The following is a 19,800-nucleotide window of genomic DNA, read 5'->3' on the forward strand; positions in this document are numbered from 1 at the left end:
ATTAGAGCGAAGAATGGAGTCAACTGTTTCATCCAATGGTGAAACAGTTGGCGGTAGTATATTCTACCAAGTATGGTGATAGACATATTTCTGGGTCGATTGATTAGTTCAGTGATGTTGGCCAGGATATCTCTGGCGATGGTCTGTGTGTAGAAACGATGTGAGCTTCGAAAAAAACAAAAAATCTCATATAAAAAATTACTCCACCTCGTAAACCAATTCTACGGGGTCAAGTGCGTAAAAAAATGTAATGCGTTCAGTAAGAGAACGGGTTAAAACTAGACAATTATCAGAGTTATCCTGACCAACAACACCAAAATAATCGGAAGACAACAACTGAAGACTATCCACAGCTAAGGCATTATATTCAACGTTCATCCATCAACAGCCTGTTTACCTTCCTCTAGATCAAGAGAAAATATCCCACACTCCACACCTTCTGACTATTCATATTTACAATGGCATTAAACTTCAAATAGAAAGAGAGGGAATATTATGCGAATTTAAACCTAGAATTCTCAAGTCTTTTCATGCAACTTGAAGCCCTGAACAAATAATTAGAACCGGAGAAAAACACAGTGAAAAGTTAACGACTCTTTCCAGACAATTGTGTCATTATTATTTATCCCTTACTCATAAATATATTATTTTTGTTGTGATGTGAGGATAACGAGCAGCGATGGAACGGGAGTCATTCAGCGCCAGAAAATAATTATATGTTCTAAATTATCATGATGAGGTTTAGAGAACTTGCTGGTAAATAAGCAGAATAGTGTTTGTCAATCTATAAATATGATGTTCATAATTTTCACTATAGGATTAAATTCAGTTAATGGATTAAATGTAATGTTATGTGAAAGAGGGATAAACAAAATGAGGCAAACGAAGTTTTTGTTTATTGGAAAACTAATTACAAGAACTCTCAGCATCTCGCATTCACATGTTGTAGTATAAAAAGGTTACTTAGTTGGTGAGAAAGACGATAATTTTAGACTATAAGCATGTGATGAAATTTCCAAGTGGTGGTGTTGGGGCGGTACGTAAAGAAAATAGTTCTCTGGGCCTCCTGGGAGCTTCTCAGGAATCTGAGGGACGTCCCAGTGATGTGGGCGACTCTTGGGCCAAATCGACAGGACAAGTCAGGCGGACAGTCTCAGTATTTTAGTCAGGCACATTGCTAATAGGGGAGGTAGTGTTCCGGTGTGCATAGTGTGCATGTCCGGTGTGGGTGAGAATCAGGTAAAGAAAAAGGTGTAAAGATGTGAAGATTGGTGATGGATTTGCTCTTAGGCAGGGATGTGGCAGGAACAGGCAGATGGCAGCTTATAGATGTCGATGAAGAGACCCTTGTAGGCATCGCAGGGGTCGAAGGAGAGGAGGCGGTGGTAGACATACTTCTGGGTGCAGTGACTTTTGTAGCAGGGAGCAAGGGCGCGGCACGCAGCTTCGGGGAAGAGACAAGTTTCCAGGCGGGCCGTCTGGGTGTAGTAGTGAACATTGTTAACAATGACACGCCACTTGCCCTCAACATTCTGGGCACGCTTGGGCATGGCGTAGGCGACGTCAGAGGGGCAGATGTAGCCCTCAGGGCCGGCCCAGTGGGTGACATCGTAGGGAGATTTACCAGTGGAGGCACCAGTGTAGTAGGAGTAGGAGAAAGCCTCTTCCTGAGTTTTGGTTACCATGTCGACCAAGTCATCAGCAGACTGGCTTGCCACATCAGCGTACTTCTTGACGAAGAGGAAATCAGCACTGATGGCGCCCTTGATATCATACTCGGGATATTCAGCATCCTTCAGGCAGTAGGTGAGTGTGGAGTTGGCAGCACAGGCGGGAATGGCTGTTGGATCACAGTAGGAGTTCTTGTAGACAGTATGGCTGTAGGCAGGTTGTTGGCCATAGGGCGGTGGGTGGACTGATCCCAACACCATCGTGGCGCAGGCTAGAATGAGTGACTGAAGAGAAAAAATGCTATACAAATGCGGTATAAATCTGAGAAAATTACAAATAAATCATTCAATTTTCCACCTCTCAAAGACCACAAACATATTTAAACCTATTTTGTATGATAGAAAGATGTTTAAAATGTGTAGTGTTAAACCTGATTGAGGAGGATGAAGTAAGGTACTGCTTCAGTTAACAAATCTTTACCTTGAAACCTCAGGCTTGAAGGTAAAGTAAACTAGAAGACAGTGTAAAGTGGTTACGGAGGTACAAAGAATAGTTAATTGGAGGACGTTATATAACAGCACAGGAGGTACAGATGGCAGCAAACTGGTACCTTGCTATAGTGGCGCAGGACAAGTAGGCTATTAGTGAAGTAGAATCATGACCAACTTGTATATTAACGTTGGGGAAAAAATCATTTTTTTAATATAATTATCTTTCTATGGGGGTATGGAAGTTGAGGCGAACATCTCAAGGTTAGAGACCAACCCCAGTTCCGAGTAAAGACGTACCACAGTAAGCGCCATAGTTAGTGAGCAGATGCGAGAGTTCTTGCTTGTGACACTCTGTGCCTCCAGCCTGGGACACAGGCTACTATATACGCAAATCTGCGATGACGTCAAATGAGCGTAATAGCTGTGATTGGCAGCCCGAGTGACTTTCACTGTCGAGAGGAAGTATTATGTGGAAGGTGGGGGGGGGGGGGGGGTGGCAGGGGAGGATGTTTTATGATGGGGGAAGGGGGGAAGTAGTGCCATTAAGTCTCAACAAATGGTGTAGTGTGCTTTCCACCGGGTCCCATTAACTTCTCCCTAGTTCCATTCCTCTATTAATCACTCTCCATTTCCAGAACCCCCATTCCTACCAGTCCCCACTTACCAACCCCACTTCTACCAGTCTCCACCACCCCAACTCCACGCGCCTATGACATTACTACCACCATTATCATTTTTATTACTTGATGAGAAACATACGAAAGTGTGGGCGTGGCTGGTAGCAGGGCGTGTGTATGGTTACCTGCGTGTGGGCGTGGCTGGTGGCAGGGCGTGGGTATGGTTGCCTGCGTGTGGGCGTGGCTGGTGGCAGGGCGTGGGTATGGTTGCCTGCGTGTGGGCGTGGCTGGTAGCAGAACGTGTGTATGGTTACCTGCGTGTGGGCGTGGCTGGTGGCAGGGCGTGGGTATGGTTGCCTGCGTGTGGGCGTGGCTGGTGGCAGGGCGTGGGTATGGTTGCCTGCGTGTGGGCGTGGCTGGAAGCAGGGCGTGTGTATGGTTGCCTGCGTGTGGGCGTGGCTGGTAGCAGGGCGTGTGTATGGTTGCCTGCGTGTGGGCGTGGCTGGTAGCAGGGCGTGTGTATGGTTACCTGCGTGTGGGCGTGGCTGGTAGCAGGGCGTGGGTATGGTTGCCTGCGTGTGGGCGTGGCTGGTAGCAGGGCGTGGGTATGGTTGCCTGCATGTGGGCGTGGCTGGTGGCAGGGCGTGGGTATGGTCGGGGAGCGCCAACACATCAGGTGTAGCGGGTGTCAGAGGTGAAGTTAATGTGGTCTTTACGATACGTGGGAGGAGTCTGTGGAATTGAAAAAGGAGATAAGTGTTATAACCGAATGCTTAAATTCCTCTGCCTAAGATAAGAACCTCACTAAAATCTGCTATGGCCCGAGTCCAAAACATTGACACAGGGATACGCATCGAATTGTTAGAGGCGTAAATGACGCATGTGTTGTAAATTAATAAAAATTAACGCATTGATTTACATATTAATGGGTAATATGAAAGGCAGCCCTTTATAATGTCTGTCATAGTGAGAGAGGCACAACGGTTTTATATTTTCCGGCCAGTCTTGAGAGAACTGAGACGAATCTTCTACTCTTCATTAAAAGGCGAAATAAGACGTCAACTCATCATTCAACAGCTATGTGTTTTCTTAAATTAATGACGTGTTAAGCATATCTTCACCGTGTCAAAGAGAAGCTACATTTGCATTCCAATGTTTTCGGAATGTGTGTTTCCAATGTGTTTCGTGCTCGCGTTAATGGCACAAATATATATATATATATATATATATATATATATATATATATATATATATATATATATATATATATATATATATATATATATATATATATATATATATATATATATTTATATATATATATATAGATTCCGGGAATATTGGATGTTTGAAAGATAAAGACACCAAAGAAATTAAGAAAAACATGTTAAATCTACGAGGCGGTGGTCCTTGCTCGAAGGATTCGTACCGAGATATATTTACCTGAACTTACCTGAAGACCACTTATCTAGGTCATCGCACTCTTTCTGATCATTTCTTGCATCTGGATTTTGAGCAGAAGTGTTGTCTTGCCATTTACGGCTTCGGCGGGTAGGCGGTTCCATGGTTTTATACACTTATGCGTGAAAAATCACCTGTTTTCTTTCATTGTGGCTTATGTAACATATATCGCAAGTTTCAAAACCATTAAATGCTTACATACAACGTCTAGTGGGTTCATGAAATTAAGCCCCTATGGGCTTAAGTATAAGCACTCATGCACCGCCTATAAAACATAAACAAGAAACAAGTAACACTTAGTGAGCCAGCCAGAGGCTTAGGGCTCGCGCAGGAATATCACCGGAAAACCAAAAAAATAAAACTACGATGAAGCAGCTGACGAATATAGGTTTATTACGAGAGAAATGTGTGAAAGTATGGCACACGTAATTATACGGTAAATACAAATTAGTACGTCAACGAGCAAGGTACTTGTGGTATGAGGAGAGCCACCAGGAGCTACGTGCATGGGAAGCTGAAAGTGGGTGTGTGGTGTAGGGATGGTAGGCGGAGGTTTATCTCAACCACAACTCTCTCAACCACAGCACACGCAGTCACACTCACGCTCACAAGCACGCCACCCTCAGCTGCTGGATGAGGTGTTGGGTTGACCACCCTCATCTTCTGAAAGAGGCGACGGAGACCTTGGTTTCCACCAACTGTGTTGGTCTTCACTAATATACAGATGTTTAAGTATCTTTTTAGCCGGGTGCAAGAAAATCAATTAATTACTTGATGGGAATAAACTGTGTGTATGTGTGAGTTTGTGTAGGTGTGTATATGCATATGTAGATGTGTGTATGTGGGGGGGGGGGGATGTGTGGATGAGAGAGGACAGATTGAGTGGACAGAATATTTACATGAGTGGTTGCGGTAGTTGTTGTTTTGCAAATCGTTGTAGTTGATAGTGGTTACAGTGCTGATTATATGGTGACAAACGTGCAAGTTAATTTCCTGTTGTTAAATACAATTAATTTGATATCAGTTTTGCATTACGTCCTGATAGAAGACGAAAAAATGCTATAATTAAGGAATGTATTCAGCGTGAATCTGGGCGAAGGATAATGGCACGGCAGTTCTCGACCACCACGGCACTTACCAGTTCGAAAATTGATTGGAAAGTTGGTCGAGGCATTGTGTTCGTCGCTACCAGACTGTAGACCATGTTGGTGATTACTAACATGTCTCTCTAGAGCCTCTTTGATGCTTGTTACCCCCATGTTGAAATGTGAGTGTTTTGGACAAAATGAGGGAGAGTAGGAGGGTCGGAGGGTGGGTGGTTGGTCAGGTGGGACTGTATGAGGTCAATGTGTGGTCAATGGCTAGAGAGAAGGTATGAGGGTGTCTCAGACAGGCACCCATAACCTCAATGATGTTACTTGTGGCTCTCAGCCTGTGTGTATGTGTGCTCAGCCAAGCACTAAGCTTGCCACACACACACACACACACACACAATATATATATATATACATATATATATATATATATATATATATATATATATATATATATACATATATATATATATATATATATATATATATATATATATATATTATATATATATATTATATATATATATTATATATATATATATATATATATATATATATATATATATATATATATATATATATATATATATATATATATGTATGTCGTACCTAGTAGCCAGAACGCACTTCTCAGCCTAATATGCAAGGCCCGATTTGCCTAATAAGCCAAGTTTTCATGAATTAATTGTTTTTCGTCTACCTAACCTACCTAACCTAACCTAACTTTTTCGGCTACCTAACCTAACCTATAAAGATAGGTTAGGTTAGGTTAGGTAGGGTTGGTTAGGTTCGGTCATATATCTACATTAATTTTAACTTCAATAAAATAAAATTGACCTCATACATAATGAAATTGGTAGCTTTATCATTTCATAAGAAAAAAAAGAGAAAATATATTAATTCAGGAAAACTTGGCTTATTAGGCAAATCGGGCCTTGCATAGTAGGCCGAGAAGTGCATTCTGGCTACTAGGTACGACATATATATATATATATATATATATATATATATATATATATATATATATATATATATATATATATATATATATATATATATATATACATATATATATATTATACACAAACATATATATACAAACACGCCACGACGACCACAAGAAACTAAGAAGACCGTCATATTACGAAAGAGGAATGTAATGAGCTCAGATTTTGATTGTAGCCCATACCAGAGAGACAAGGTGTATGTGAACTATGAGTGTGGCCCACGGGGATGAGTCCCTAGACAAGACGTATACTCAGCCCGTTCTCACGACGCAACGTGCGTCAGATATGACGTGGGTTTCGTCTAACCAGATTTGATGACCAGATGATTTATTGTTATTGGCGTTGGTTGTTTATGTAATTTGTTAGTCCCATTGTTTGTTAGCTGTATCTGTTATTTGATATTTTAATTATTTACTTTTTAGTCATATCATTTAGTCATCTAGTCATATCATTTAGTCATTTAGTCAGTTCTAACTTTTGTTTGTACATATTTTCTATACAGAACTTTAGGTCGTGGATAACTTTAAAATAAATTAGATATAGTGAACAGTTTTCCACGAATGGGGGGGGGGGGAAAGGTCGCCTATTAGAGAAAGAGAAACTCTCAAAATGTGTCCAATTTTCCCAATTATTGGTTGCGTGAGAGCTGACAGGTTCTTGCATGCAGTGTGTATTGGTATGTGTATGTGTATGTGTATGTGTGTGTGTGTGTGTGTGTTTGTGTGTGTATTCACCTAGTTGTGTTTGCGGGGGTTGAGCTTTGCTCTTTCGGCCCGCCTCTCAATTGTCAATCAACTGTTTACTAACTACTTTTTTTTCCCCACACACACACACACACACACACACACACACACACACACACACACACACACACACACACACACACACACACACACACACACACACACCAGGAAGCAGCCCGTGACAGCTGACTAACTCCCAGGTATCTATTTACTGCTAGGCAACAGGGGCATTAAGGGTGAAAGAAACTTTGCCCATTTGTTTCTGCCTCGTGCGGGAATCGAACCCGCGTCACAGAATTACGAGTCCTGTGCGCTATCCACCAGGCTTCGAGGATGTGTGTGTGTGTGTGTGTGTGTGTGTGTGTGTGTGTGTGTGTGTGTGTGTGTGTGTGTGTGTGTGTGTGTGTGTGTGTGTGTGTGTGTACTCAGTAGTACTTGCAGGGTCAAGCATCTGCCTTAAGCCCTGCCATTCGACCATCATTTTTTCTATGCAGTGACTTTTTTTCACATCTCTGTGACTCACCTGTGTGTCCAGAATCCAATTATGTCCTCTAGCTCTATATTCTTTACTCTAAACTTTGCTTCTCTATCTACTTTGTCAGATTCCCTTAGTATCTTGTACGTTGTTATCATGTCTGCCCTATTCATTCCCTTCTTCAGAGTAGTTAAGCTTTCATTTCATTTCTCTTATGAGCGTCATCTCTCTTTCCACATATTAATAGATTACCTACATTCGTTCAGAATCTGGTGTTATATATATCTGTACTTTCTCAATCGTTTCCTGTTCTGACCTGTTCTGAATAAAGTGTTGGTTCCATGCTGGTGCTGCCTTCTCTAACATTCGGGGGTCCCTGAAACTTTCTTCACAGTGAACAGCTTTGCACATGCCGCTGATGTTATCTTGTCTGTGTGTGTCTCATGGGTCGGAATATATGCAATATTCATTCGCAGGTTATTGTTCTTTGGGTCTGGAAGCTTTCCAGAACCATAGAAAATCTGGAAGCTTTCTAGAACACCTTCGAATAAAATGTTCCCCAACTTAGAATTATTGGAGAAATAGTCAATAAATCCTTTGTCAGTTTGGAGTTGCTTGTGGCTGGTCACGACGCAGATGCCTCTGGAGAGAGTGGCGGAGTGTTGTGCTGAAGGTGAAGACGCTGTAGCAGCTGACCTTGAGGGCTGCTTCGGCGTGACTACACCCACGTACCTCCCAGTGTCGCGTTGTGTGCGGGGGAGCTGGGGTGGGGCGCGGGACGTGCACCCAAGTAGTGGGCGAACTCTCCCACTACATGGGAGAGGGCGAAAGAGTGGAGGGTTGAACTAATGAGTTAACTAGAGTTGGGTGAGCGGTGAGAACTTGCGTGGAGATGAAGAAAGGGTTCTTAGGGGGATGAGTATGAGGGAGAGTTGAAAGTTAGGGGGAGTGGAGAGCACCTCTAGGGAGAAGGCACATGAGTGGTTACATCACAGTGAACTTAGTGAAGGGCGGGGTCTGATGAGGCAAAATGACTAGCCGGGGGAGGAAGGGGAGGGAGGGGGGGGGGAGGTGATCCCTCTCTTGCCTCCCCCTCCTCTCTCTTTTTCTCTCTCTCTCTCTCTCTCTCTCTCTCTCTCTCTCTCTCTCTCTCTCTCTCTCTCTCTCTCTCTCTCTCTCTCTCTCTCTCTCTCTCTCTCTCTCCCTCTCTCTCTCTCTCTCTCTCTCTCTCTCTCTCTCTCTCTCTCTCCCCCTCCTCTTTTGCTTCTCTCTTTGTCTCCATCTCTCTTTTGTATTTATCTTTCTTTCTTTAAATTCATCAATTTCATTGTCTCCTATTATTTCCTGTTTACTCTATCATGTCTCACGTTTGCCTGTATGACTCCCTAGCAGTACCCAAATTTTCACAGTAATTACAGTTGGGTACATGCCTATCATGATCGAGTCAGAGTTGGCACCAATTAAATGAGCACAGCTTGCATGGTGCCATATTGACCCTGTAAACCTCCAGGCATCTCTAGGACTTGCTGGATTAAACAAAAACTCTAAAATAAAATTAAAAACAAATTTATTTTTTACTAAAGAGTAAAATATTGGACACTAATCTTCATAAAATAGTAAAAATAATTCTATCTGTTATACTTTAGCCATAATAGGCAAAGAATGTTCATGATGTCACCACCGATTCCGTACACTTCCCCCAATCTGAAGCAATTGAAGAACAAACCCAAAACTCTCACCCCCCTCTCTTGCTCCCCACACAGGTACTCCCCTCCATCCCACTGTATCTTGCATCTCCATCTTGTCATATGCCCTCTCTCTCTCCAATTCCTCTACCTCCCCTTCTATACTCCCCTTCCTGGGAAGAGACAAAAGTAATGTGTTGACATATGTTGGGTGCCTAATGTGTTACCATTTATTATCGTTGATTCTCGGCATTCTACCGGATTTGATGATGAAGCGAGTTAGGCTGATGGAGAATGATGTAGAGAGAAACTGCTTCATGGTGGGTAACCATCAGATGTTATAATAACCTTCATCTTCACGCTGGCCTTGTACATGGTTACCACTGTACTAGGTACAAGGTACATATTAAGGCCACCGACACCACTACCGAACACTCTCTTAATATGTAGGGAAACAATAATAGAAAATCAAGGAGTGGGATGAGTCGTCTTATGCAAGTTTTCTACATGGTTTAGAGACCGTTGCCACGATGGGAGGACGATCACTTAAGAGCGGTCTGTTGATTGATTGATGAAGATTAAGCCACCGGGTAGGAGAATCCCATAAGACGGTCTATGAACTAATGTGTGTTTGATACAAAGTGGGTTTGCACGTCACATTTGTATCTTTGCGAGTGATTGGCTTGCTCAGTACTCTTGGCCCGGCCTTCGGTCTTCTATTACGAAATTAAATTAATGACACTCCTTATTTCCTTCAAAACGCTTAACCTTAACATATTACTCTTTTATCACTCCTCTATATTCATATATCAAATTCTTATATGAATTTTGGATTTAACAAAATTCACACATCCAGTACGATGAGTCACAATACTGTGGGAGAAGAGTTGACATACAAGCCACACATCTGAAAACAGGAGAAACGACGATGTGATTTTTTATTGTTGCGGCCGAAGGCAGCTAGTTTATTGTGCACCCCATACTCATCCTGTGAGCGGTGGCGTAAAAGCATTACAGAGAGCACAAAAGGTCTTTATCAGATCTCATCTTAGATTATTACATAAACAATTTCCTCTATCCTTCACACCTTATAGTTACAATGTCAGCTAGTTACAGAGAAAGTGTTATTTCAAGAGCTATATATTTACAGTAAGTCATCATACATTAATGGTAGGTCTTATCGCTAATACATAATAGTTTGACCAATGGGGATATTGCAGAGTCATAGGGGAGCTTCTGTTTATTATTAGTCCTCACAATACACTACTTGTTTCTGAATCTCATATGTCGTTCATCTACTGGAAGCGAAATGTGGATACAGTGCAAGGATTTCAGGTAATTTATCCATGGTAATAAGATAGGTTGCCATATCATACAGAGTGAGCTTAGATTTATCTCTAAATGGCTCAATTTTACTACAATCCAAGATATAGTGTTCGAGTGTGTGTCCCTGTCTTTGTCCACACACTTTACACTGTACTTCATCTAGATCCCTATACAAGCCGAACTGCCAGAGATACTTGTAGCCAAGTCTTATACGAGCTGTGACAACATCTGTTAGTCTACTGACTTTGTTACTTGCCCCATACACATGTTTTACTTCACACATTTCATTGTGATGAATAATGGACCTGCTAATTCCAGTTTGCATAGTTCTACTTTCTTCAAATTCATCCAGGAGTTCTCGTCTAATGACACTTTTAAGGGACCTAAAAAAAGGGCACTTTTTTAGGGAGCCGGTCGGCCGAGCGGACAGCACATTGGACTTGTGATCCTGTGGTTCTGGGTTCGATCCCAGGCGCCGGCGAGAAACAATGGGCAGAGTTTCTTTCACCCTATGCCCCTGTTACCTAGCAGTAAAATAGGTACCTGGGTGTTAGTCAGCTGTCACGGGCTGCTTCCTGGGGGTGGAGGCCTGGTCGAGGAACGGGCCGCGGGGACACTAAAGCCCCGAAATCATCTCAAGATCTCAAGATAACCTATTTGATAACTCAAGATTCCGTTCAATACTGTCTTTATTTACTGCAACCTTAGCAAGGGCGTCAACTTTGTAATGTTCCTGCATGCCAATGTGAGAAGGAATCCATAACATTTTTATATATACCCTCTTGCTAAGTATTCTTATATATCTACGTCTAGCTTCCAAGACAAGCACGTTATTACTTGATTGCAAACTGTTTATTGCTCGTAGTGAGGAAAGGGAGTCAGAAATAATTAAGCTGTCTACTTCAGTGTTGTCAATAATTTCGAGTGATATATTATCAGAATTATAAGAATAATTATCAAGTCGTGTAATGACTTGATAATAGTCCAGGATGGACCGAAACGTCGACGTTTCTTCATTGCCAGATGTGTGGGTTTGGTATTAATATCACAAAGCTTTGTGACATGTTCAGATCTTAATTATAGAAATGTCTGTGTGCATAAATTCATATTTTAAATGTTATTGCTTTGAGATGTCTTTAAAAACTCTTTCAAATTATATGTGGGTCACCTCTTCTCGCTGCTTCTGGCTCCATATTTGTACATGTACTCAAGTTCTCCTTTTTTTTCCTTATTCTGATGTTGAAGAGGAGCCGCATGTGCTGGGATTTCGCTTAATGAGCCACGTCGTTTTAAACTTGTCTCTGATGGTGTTCTCGGAGATGCCCACTCCCGGCCACTTGTGGGTATCCCACTCCCGGCCACTTGTGGGTATCCCACTCCCGGCCACTTGTGGGTATCCCACTCCCGGCCACTTGTGGGTATCCCACTCCCGACTACCTGTGCCCATCTCGGCTTGATGTCATCCATTGTGTCCAATATTTTATCCACACCCACACTCTGCTAAGCTTTACTTCCCTACACAGGTAGACCAGTTAAATTTTTTATAGTGGTCATCGTTGCATTTTCATATGAGATAGAGAAATTTATCGGCTGCGTCCATCATTCCTTCTCGGGGTCTTTCTTCTGAGTCCTGAGTCGTGTGGTACCATAGACACAAAATATCACTCCGTATGCTAGACGGTTAATACCATCTTTCTTCCTCCTCGCGCGTCTCTCTCTCATTGCCACAAGATAGCCAGAAAGTATGGAGACTATGCATGTATGTTTCCATACATGTATCTTTATGTAGTGATCAGCGTAGTAAGCTCACAACCGAATGGTTTTATTCCTGTATAGGGTGAGACGCTTGGGAAAGTTTCCTTGCGCCTGATAAGAACCCATCAATAAACATGTACCCCAAAAACTGGCGACAGTTTTGGATGGCACGGTACATATCAGAGCAAATGAGCCCATGAATGTATTTCTTAAGTGCAAGGGTAATGAGTAAAGAGAACGAATTACGAGGGAATTATTGCTCATACTTCCATTCACAGTGTCAGAAGCATGTGACAAGGAACGAAGTAACTGGGTCACTGTATTTGGCGACTGACGAGCTGAAGCATCTGCTTGTGAACCGGGTTAAGTAAAAATTGTTGTGTAAACAAGACAAGGGGCATAAGTAAGTCTATGACAGCTAATCAGGTCATTAAATGCATTTACTAAATTTTCTGGGAAGTTCCTTTTTTAAGCTTTCATTTTTGTCATTCAACAAGAAAGGAAAAGGTGATTAAAATAAGACAGGAAGCTGGAATAGTAATTCTAGGTAATGGGTTTCCTGCGGAACCTTGAGAGAGAGAGAGAGAGAGAGAGAGAGAGAGAGAGAGAGAGAGAGAGAGAGAGAGAGAGAGAGAGAGAGAGAGAGAGAGAGAGAGAGAGAGAGAGAGAGAGAGAAGGAGGAGGAGGGATGGAGGGAGGAAGGGAGTACTTGCTCCAGCACATCTTAGAAAACAGTTAATAAAGTTCGACGAAGGTGCTCAATTGACAACGTTCCAATACATGCCCCAGGCAAGGAGGCCATTGTCACCTTGTGTCTGTCTCGGAATGTCTCGTACCAGGGTCCATGATAAAAGATAATTTAATAGAGTTGATGTATGCTGATGGGGAAAAGAGACAGAAAAGTGTTTTACATGTTTTGCTCCATTAACCCTTGCCTTCCTTTGACCCTTGCCCCTTGCCCTTCCCCGACCCTCAGACCCCCACTGGCACCCTGCCCCTATCATATAGCATCTAATATAATTAAACTTTGATACTGAAATAAACTATTTACTCAAGTTCTATGTGACGTCAACCCGTCCTAAGGGTGTGCTCGCCCAAGCAGAGGGCGTCCTCAACTGCTGCATTCGTCAATGTCGTTATTTTGTGTTATCAAAAACGGTATTTTCTAAAATAAAAACAAAATTAAGAAACTTACTGAAACGTAGTGCTTCAATGAAGGTGAAGTAAAGACCCACATATATGTGTAAGTGTATTAAACACCAAATTGTCGTATGTAACCTACATCCTTTCTCAAGGTACTGTACACATTGCATATAGCAAAACTCAAAGAATCTTGTCCAGAACATTTTATACAACACTTTGGGAAAGGATATAGGCTATATCCCAAATTTTGTATTTTTATTACACTTACGCACATATATGTGGAGTCTTTCCTTCATCTTCATAAAAATAATACTATTATATATTATAGTTTACTGTATAGATGACTTAGGGTATTTTAGTAAATATGAAATGTTAACTCTTTACCTATTTCACTGGAATTTTACAATTTTTAATATGTTTGTTTTGGTAGACATGTATCTAACCAGCAACGAGCAATGAACCAACCTTGTAATGACACATTATATATAATGAATTTCGTGACATAAACGCATTATTTAGTATCTCTTAAATTAGATTACAGTGTTTTCGTCTGAATCGAGAGATATTTCCATCGCCTCGTCTCAGGTTTATAATGACCACCTTTCCGTTTTCCCAAACAACAATATCACTGAGCTCATAAGAACCTGTGACGAGTCTCTGTGACATCTGCTTCTCTCGTGTCAAGTATATTATACTAATCACTTAAATTTGACTAGTTTTTGTTTCCCATAAAAAAACAGAGCTATTAACCCTCCTAATGTTGACCTTGTTCCATGAGAGACCATTTCATTATTCTTGTTTCATTGTGTTGTAATATAGCTGTGGCGCTTTCACATAGAGCAGGATATATTTTCAGGGAGAGGTGTACCCTATTTCTCATTGTATATACAGAAAGGGTTTACTATAACTCTGGACAAATGTCCAGGACTAAAGTATACTTGCTTTGTTAGTCAGTAAGCTTTTGAACTCTCTAGAGGTCAACAGACCTTAAGCCCAACACGAGACATAGGTCTCGTATTGGGAGACATATACTGTATAGACATATACTGTATATACATATACTGTCTAAATTGTATATGCCATGAACTTGTATGTAAACACAGGAACTAAATATTAGTAAGCAACTTGCTCTCTCCTTCCTAAGCTCTAATATCATGATAGGTCAATATGGTTATATTTGCACTTTGATGGAGAAAAACAATACGAGTTAGATTAGTGATCAGGATTTTTGATATATGTTAAGTAGTAATATTTAATTTCTTCAGCACGTCAACATTAAACATTAATAATTTCACACTAACAAATATCCATACAAGGATGGGATCGGAAACATATAGAAATGTCCTAAATTCGAGATTTGCTGTCACCTGTCGTCTAGCAAGAGGGTTTAGTTCCCCAATACGTGTATACTTCAGGGATATACCCGACATTCGTCCCAAGTATATCGTCCTAGCACAAAGCGTTATGATTACCCTCAATATATAAAGAAAAAAACGTACCCCATAAGGCTGTGAGTAATTAAATGATGGAAAACTTTCATAGCATCAGATCTCAGCAACAGACCTCAGCATCGACTGTTGGCTCATTAAGATTGAGAGTGATAATTGCAGTCATAACTGAATCACGGTTGAATCACGAGCGTGAATTTAGCGCGAGAACACACGAGAGTCTCAAATGCGCCGAGAAACTTATTGCGAGAGATGACACGAAGCTGACAAGCTGATGAAATAACAAGTATTGTCTTTATCACCAAGACATACAAAACATTAATTACATTTTGATATTCAAGTCTGATTAAATGTCTGGATCGACCTTAAAAGAAAGGACTGAGAAGGCGATCACCATACTATTCCCACGGCTGACTCGTTACTTTCAACACCCCCCCCCCCGTCCCGTCCCGTCCTGTCTAGTTACGTCATCACGCTGTGTAACGATTACGTACGCAGATCCAATCACCAATTAGCTCGTACAGTAATTTGGAACGATCGTTTCCCACCCGAGAAACTGTGTGCCAGACCAACCACACACCACTCAAGCGTAGTTCGAGCTCCAGTTTGTTTACATTTGCTTGTTAAAACATACATAGATCGTATAGATAGAGCGCTCTATCACCTGGGCTGATAGAGCGTCGGCCCTCATAAGCTTGGGGTACCAGGGTTCGAGTCTCCCAGGGGAATGGAATACATAGATCGTATTCTGGTACAGCGGCGCCCTCATCAACTACAACACTGGTAATCATACTGTAGTAATCATACAGTGGTAAGAATACAGTACGCATATAGTAAGTATATGGATATCATATAGTAACTATACAGTGATTATTATATAGTGTAAATTAGAGAGGAGAATTATCACGGTGGTAATCAGGTAATAGAAATCATATGGTGATTTATCGCACAGTGGTACACATTTAGTGGTAATCATGCGGTGATAATTATAGTGTGATAATTATAAATTGTGAATTATAGTGAGATAATTATATATTATAAATTATTGAGTGATAATTATGAATTATATAGTAACAATCATGTATTGATGCATAATAGTGGAAATCATGCAACTATAATCATACATTGATAATAATATAGTTATAATCATACAGTTATACATTTGTAACCACAGATCTGCTAATCATACATGGCAATCCCACAGCGATAATTATGCATTTCTATACTAGGTTATACACTAGAATTCTACATACAAAATTGGAACACAAAATATCATTCACGTGAAAATGTATGAGGCCTCGCGTTCCTACACAGGACTCTGTTCAGAGTTCACATTTTCATACAATCTTATATACACATCTAGTATGATCAATACCACCTTCTGAGTTTGTGATCGGTTGTGTTGGCTATTTATTAACATTGTATTTTTACACTCAAATGTTTGTACCTAAGAATTGATGGGATATCGGAATTTATTTTGTATTGGAATTATCGGATATATGAATGTTAGAGTGTTTAAAAAAAAGATATTCAATTTATGTTGCTTTTTAAGGTAAGTTTTAGAATTTTTTTCTTTTTGGTTACAGTGACCCCTGGCAACTACCTGGCAGCGGGCGCCCTCGTAGAAGTCACGTATATAAGCCACAGTCGGTGCCAGTTTGGCATCAGACCTTCCTCAGCTCTCCTCCTGTGCCCACCTGTGCCAACTACCCAACATGGGCTTCATACATGTGGTGAGCGAAATCGTTCCTGCATCTTTGTCCATAATGTCTTGATGTTCTATACCTCGTGCAGCGATTACTTCCGTTTGGTGTTTGTGTGTTTTGTGGCCACGTTAAGGAGACGCGAATATTTGTAGTGTGTTTGTTGGTGATGACAGGAGGTTGTTAGATGTTTTGTTTTTGTTGGTAGTGGGTGTGTGGGTGTTGGTAGTGGTTGTGTGGGTGTTGGTAGTGGGTATGTGGGTGTTGGTAGTGGGTGTGTGGGTGTGTGGGTTGTGTGGGTGAGGTAGTGGGTGTGTGGGTGTTGGTAGTGGGTGTGTGTGACTTGCGTGTGCTGGTATTGGGTGAGGCTTTCGGGTGTTGATAGTGGCAGTTGTCTCCATAATCTTAACTGCCGCGCCATTATACTGAATACATATGAGTGTATTAAGAAGCCACAGCCAAGGACCAGGAGCGAGAAACTCATCTCTGTGGTAAAGACGAAACATTTTTGTAATTCTCGACCTAACAATAAGCTCAGTTTTGTTGTATAGAAATAAGGAAGTGAGGCATGGTGTGGCTCCTCACCCCTCACCTCATGGTGTGGCTCCTCACCCCTCACCTCATGGTGTGGCTCCTCACCCCTCACCTCATGGTGTGGCTCCTCACCCCTCACCTCATGGTGTGGCTCCTCACCCCTCACCTCATGGTGTGGCTCCTCACCCCTCACCTCATGGTGTGGCTCCTCACCCCTCACCTCATGGTGTGGCTCCTCACCCCTCACCTCATGGTGTGGCTCCTCACCCCTCCCCTCATGGTGTGGCTCCTCACCCCTCACCTCATGGTGTGGCTCCTCACTTCCCTACACTTGCTGTCACAACTTCGCGACCACATTCACATTTACTGTTAACACCGCTGGAGGATATCAACACAGTCATAGCTTACTTCAACATAATGATAAAACCAGCCACTCATTACACTATTAAATCTCAAGCTGATGTTTGGTTGACTTTAATAGTATTACTGAATAAATTACAACTACAATTTATTTTTTATGTGGTAACAGTCAGCCATATTGGTGGTAACTATTCTAAATCTTATACATCATTGTCTGACAGCTTGAAAGGTACTAATATGCACGTAAAATTAGTTGCAGTTTCGACTGGATTTCTTTAGATACTAAAAGCATCGTGTTTCATGTTGCACTGATGACTGACGCAAGGTTTTGAGTAATAAGATGGTGATGTCTCTGGTGCTACAGGTCGCTGCGGTACTAGTGGGCTTGGTAGCGGGGGATGCTGATCCTGATGCAGCCATTATCTCGCATCGAGGATCCTTCTTCCACCCGACGGCTGCTCCCCACCACGCCTTCGGTCCCACCCCGGCTTATGGAAGCGTCATTCCCTCTTACCATGCCGTTGCTTCTACTTACCATGCCTACCCTCCATACCACCAACCCTACAAGTGCCGCAGCTACAACAAGATCCCTGCTTGCTCCTACAACACCACCAAGTCTTGGTGCCTCTACGACCACGAGTACCCGGAGTACGAGATCAAGGATGCGCTACAGTACCACAAGGCCAGCGTCCTGCCCCTGTATGCGGACGTCGCCGATCTCGACACTTCCAGCTCCGTCTACCGTCCACGCTACCTGCTGGAGGAGACATATCTATGTCCCTCAGAAACCAGCTACGTCCGTCCTCTGAGGGCCGTTAACACCGATGGACACTGGAGAATAATTGTCAACAACGTGAACGTAAGTTTAATTGTTCGACTCTTAAATAATTAAAATACACCACGAACCTTTTCAATCTGACAACATTTTTATAGAGCATCATACCCTCATTACTGAGATACATTTAGGCTGCAGCCGCTTTGAACTGACACGGCGGATTTTTCATTCGACACATACAATTTTGTATTCTATGAAACAGTTTATCTTTCAAAGGCATCCCATGTATCACCGCAGGTGGACTACGAGTTCTTCACCCAGACGACCCGCTTGGAAGAGTGCCTGGGGTATAGCTCGTGCCCACTCGTCCCTCACTGCTACGAGTCCTAAGTGCCTGCAGAAGTCCACCTTCCACCGCTTCCTCGTCTTCGACCCCTGCGACCAGTACTTCCCCTTCAGTGTTGAGACCTTCAAGCTGCCCGCCAGCTGCTCCTGCCAGCTTGGCGCTTACTACATCGACCATTAACTCCTCCTACTGCTCCCCTATATCTTTGATAGGAAACTTAGCGAGTTATGTATCCCTTTAAGCAAGCATTCAGGACAGTATGATAGATTCTCCCGTTGAGGTCCTTAAATCCTTCTTTTTCGTGTTACATCTATATTGTAGAATTTATTATGTTGTAGACTAACTTTTCTTCACTTTTTATATTAAAATAGAACATTATCGTGAAGCAGTGTAGTGAACGTAGACGACAGAGTTCCTGTCACAAGCTCGTTAGAGAGAGTGTTAAGCTTCTACTTTCAGGCCAAAGCATCCTAACCACGATGGTACAAAGAAAACTGAAATCAGATACAAAATTCCATTGAACTTAGCCAGAGAGGCTGATGATTTTTTGGTGTTTAAGGTCCTCCTGTGAATACAACTCCGCTTCCCTAGTACCGTCGTGTTTAAACAAATGTCCTCGTATAAAAGAAATCAAAGTATACAAGCACGTAACACAGTATATATTCTAGAATCTCAGAGTAGAATAGTTGTAGTGCATCTTCGTCTGAGGATCTCTTAGATATTTAAGAAACATTCTTATAGTATTATAAGTCCTAACTTACGCAGCAAGCGACTCTTTCCTAGGTGTCCCAGGAATATATATGCCTTCGTTTTTGCTCTTATGTGAACGATTTTTTTTAATAAAAAAATAACCTCTCCCTTAGACCAACAAAACAATGCCTTTGCATTGTAATAAAGGAGGCAGCAGCACCGCCCCCCCCTTCTATGATGGTACAAAGAAAGCAGTTCTCTAGTCATCACGACCAAGACCCCTTTGTTCCTCCCTCTCCTCTCTCCCACTCTCCCTCCCTCCTTCACCTGCCAGACATAAAGTGAAGGCCAATACATGTATGCATATATATCCGCCTCTCGCCCATCGTGTCTTTCATGTCCATTTATGTACTAAAAAGTATTTATATATATATTTATTGGAAATAAAGGTTATTGTGTAATTAAGTTTTTTCTGC

The 19,800-nt window shown here is 41.9% G+C and overlaps 2 protein-coding genes across 3 annotated transcripts in view; one reads left to right on the plus strand and one right to left on the minus strand.

Moving 5' to 3' along the window:
• The window catches only part of LOC123768853 (neurotrophin 1-like), a 28,583-nt gene that overhangs the window by 3,858 nt on the left and 4,925 nt on the right, over positions 1–19,800 (minus strand). Inside the window, exons 2-3 of one of the 2 annotated variants that reach the window (XM_069316402.1) lie at positions 3,309–3,511; positions 882–1,955 (exon numbers count right to left, since the gene is read on the minus strand). The exons of the other annotated variant lie outside the window; for it this stretch is intronic. Coding sequence (XP_069172503.1) covers positions 1,287–1,955; positions 3,309–3,452 — 813 coding nt within the window. The 5' untranslated portion in view covers positions 3,453–3,511 and the 3' untranslated portion in view covers positions 882–1,286. Of the gene's footprint in view, positions 1–881; positions 1,956–3,308; positions 3,512–19,800 lie in introns of those variants that run through there. 2 annotated transcript variants of the gene reach the window in all.
• Positions 17,485–19,714, plus strand: LOC123768852 (neurotrophin 1). The gene is given in 3 exon segments (XM_045759642.2): positions 17,485–18,372; positions 18,586–18,675; positions 18,677–19,714. Coding segments are annotated over 3 exon segments (747 nt in total). The 5' UTR covers positions 17,485–17,853; the 3' UTR covers positions 18,815–19,714.

The sequence above is a fragment of the Procambarus clarkii genome, chromosome 83, assembly GCF_040958095.1.
Source record: "Procambarus clarkii isolate CNS0578487 chromosome 83, FALCON_Pclarkii_2.0, whole genome shotgun sequence".
Classification (NCBI taxonomy): Eukaryota; Metazoa; Arthropoda; class Malacostraca; order Decapoda; family Cambaridae; genus Procambarus; species Procambarus clarkii.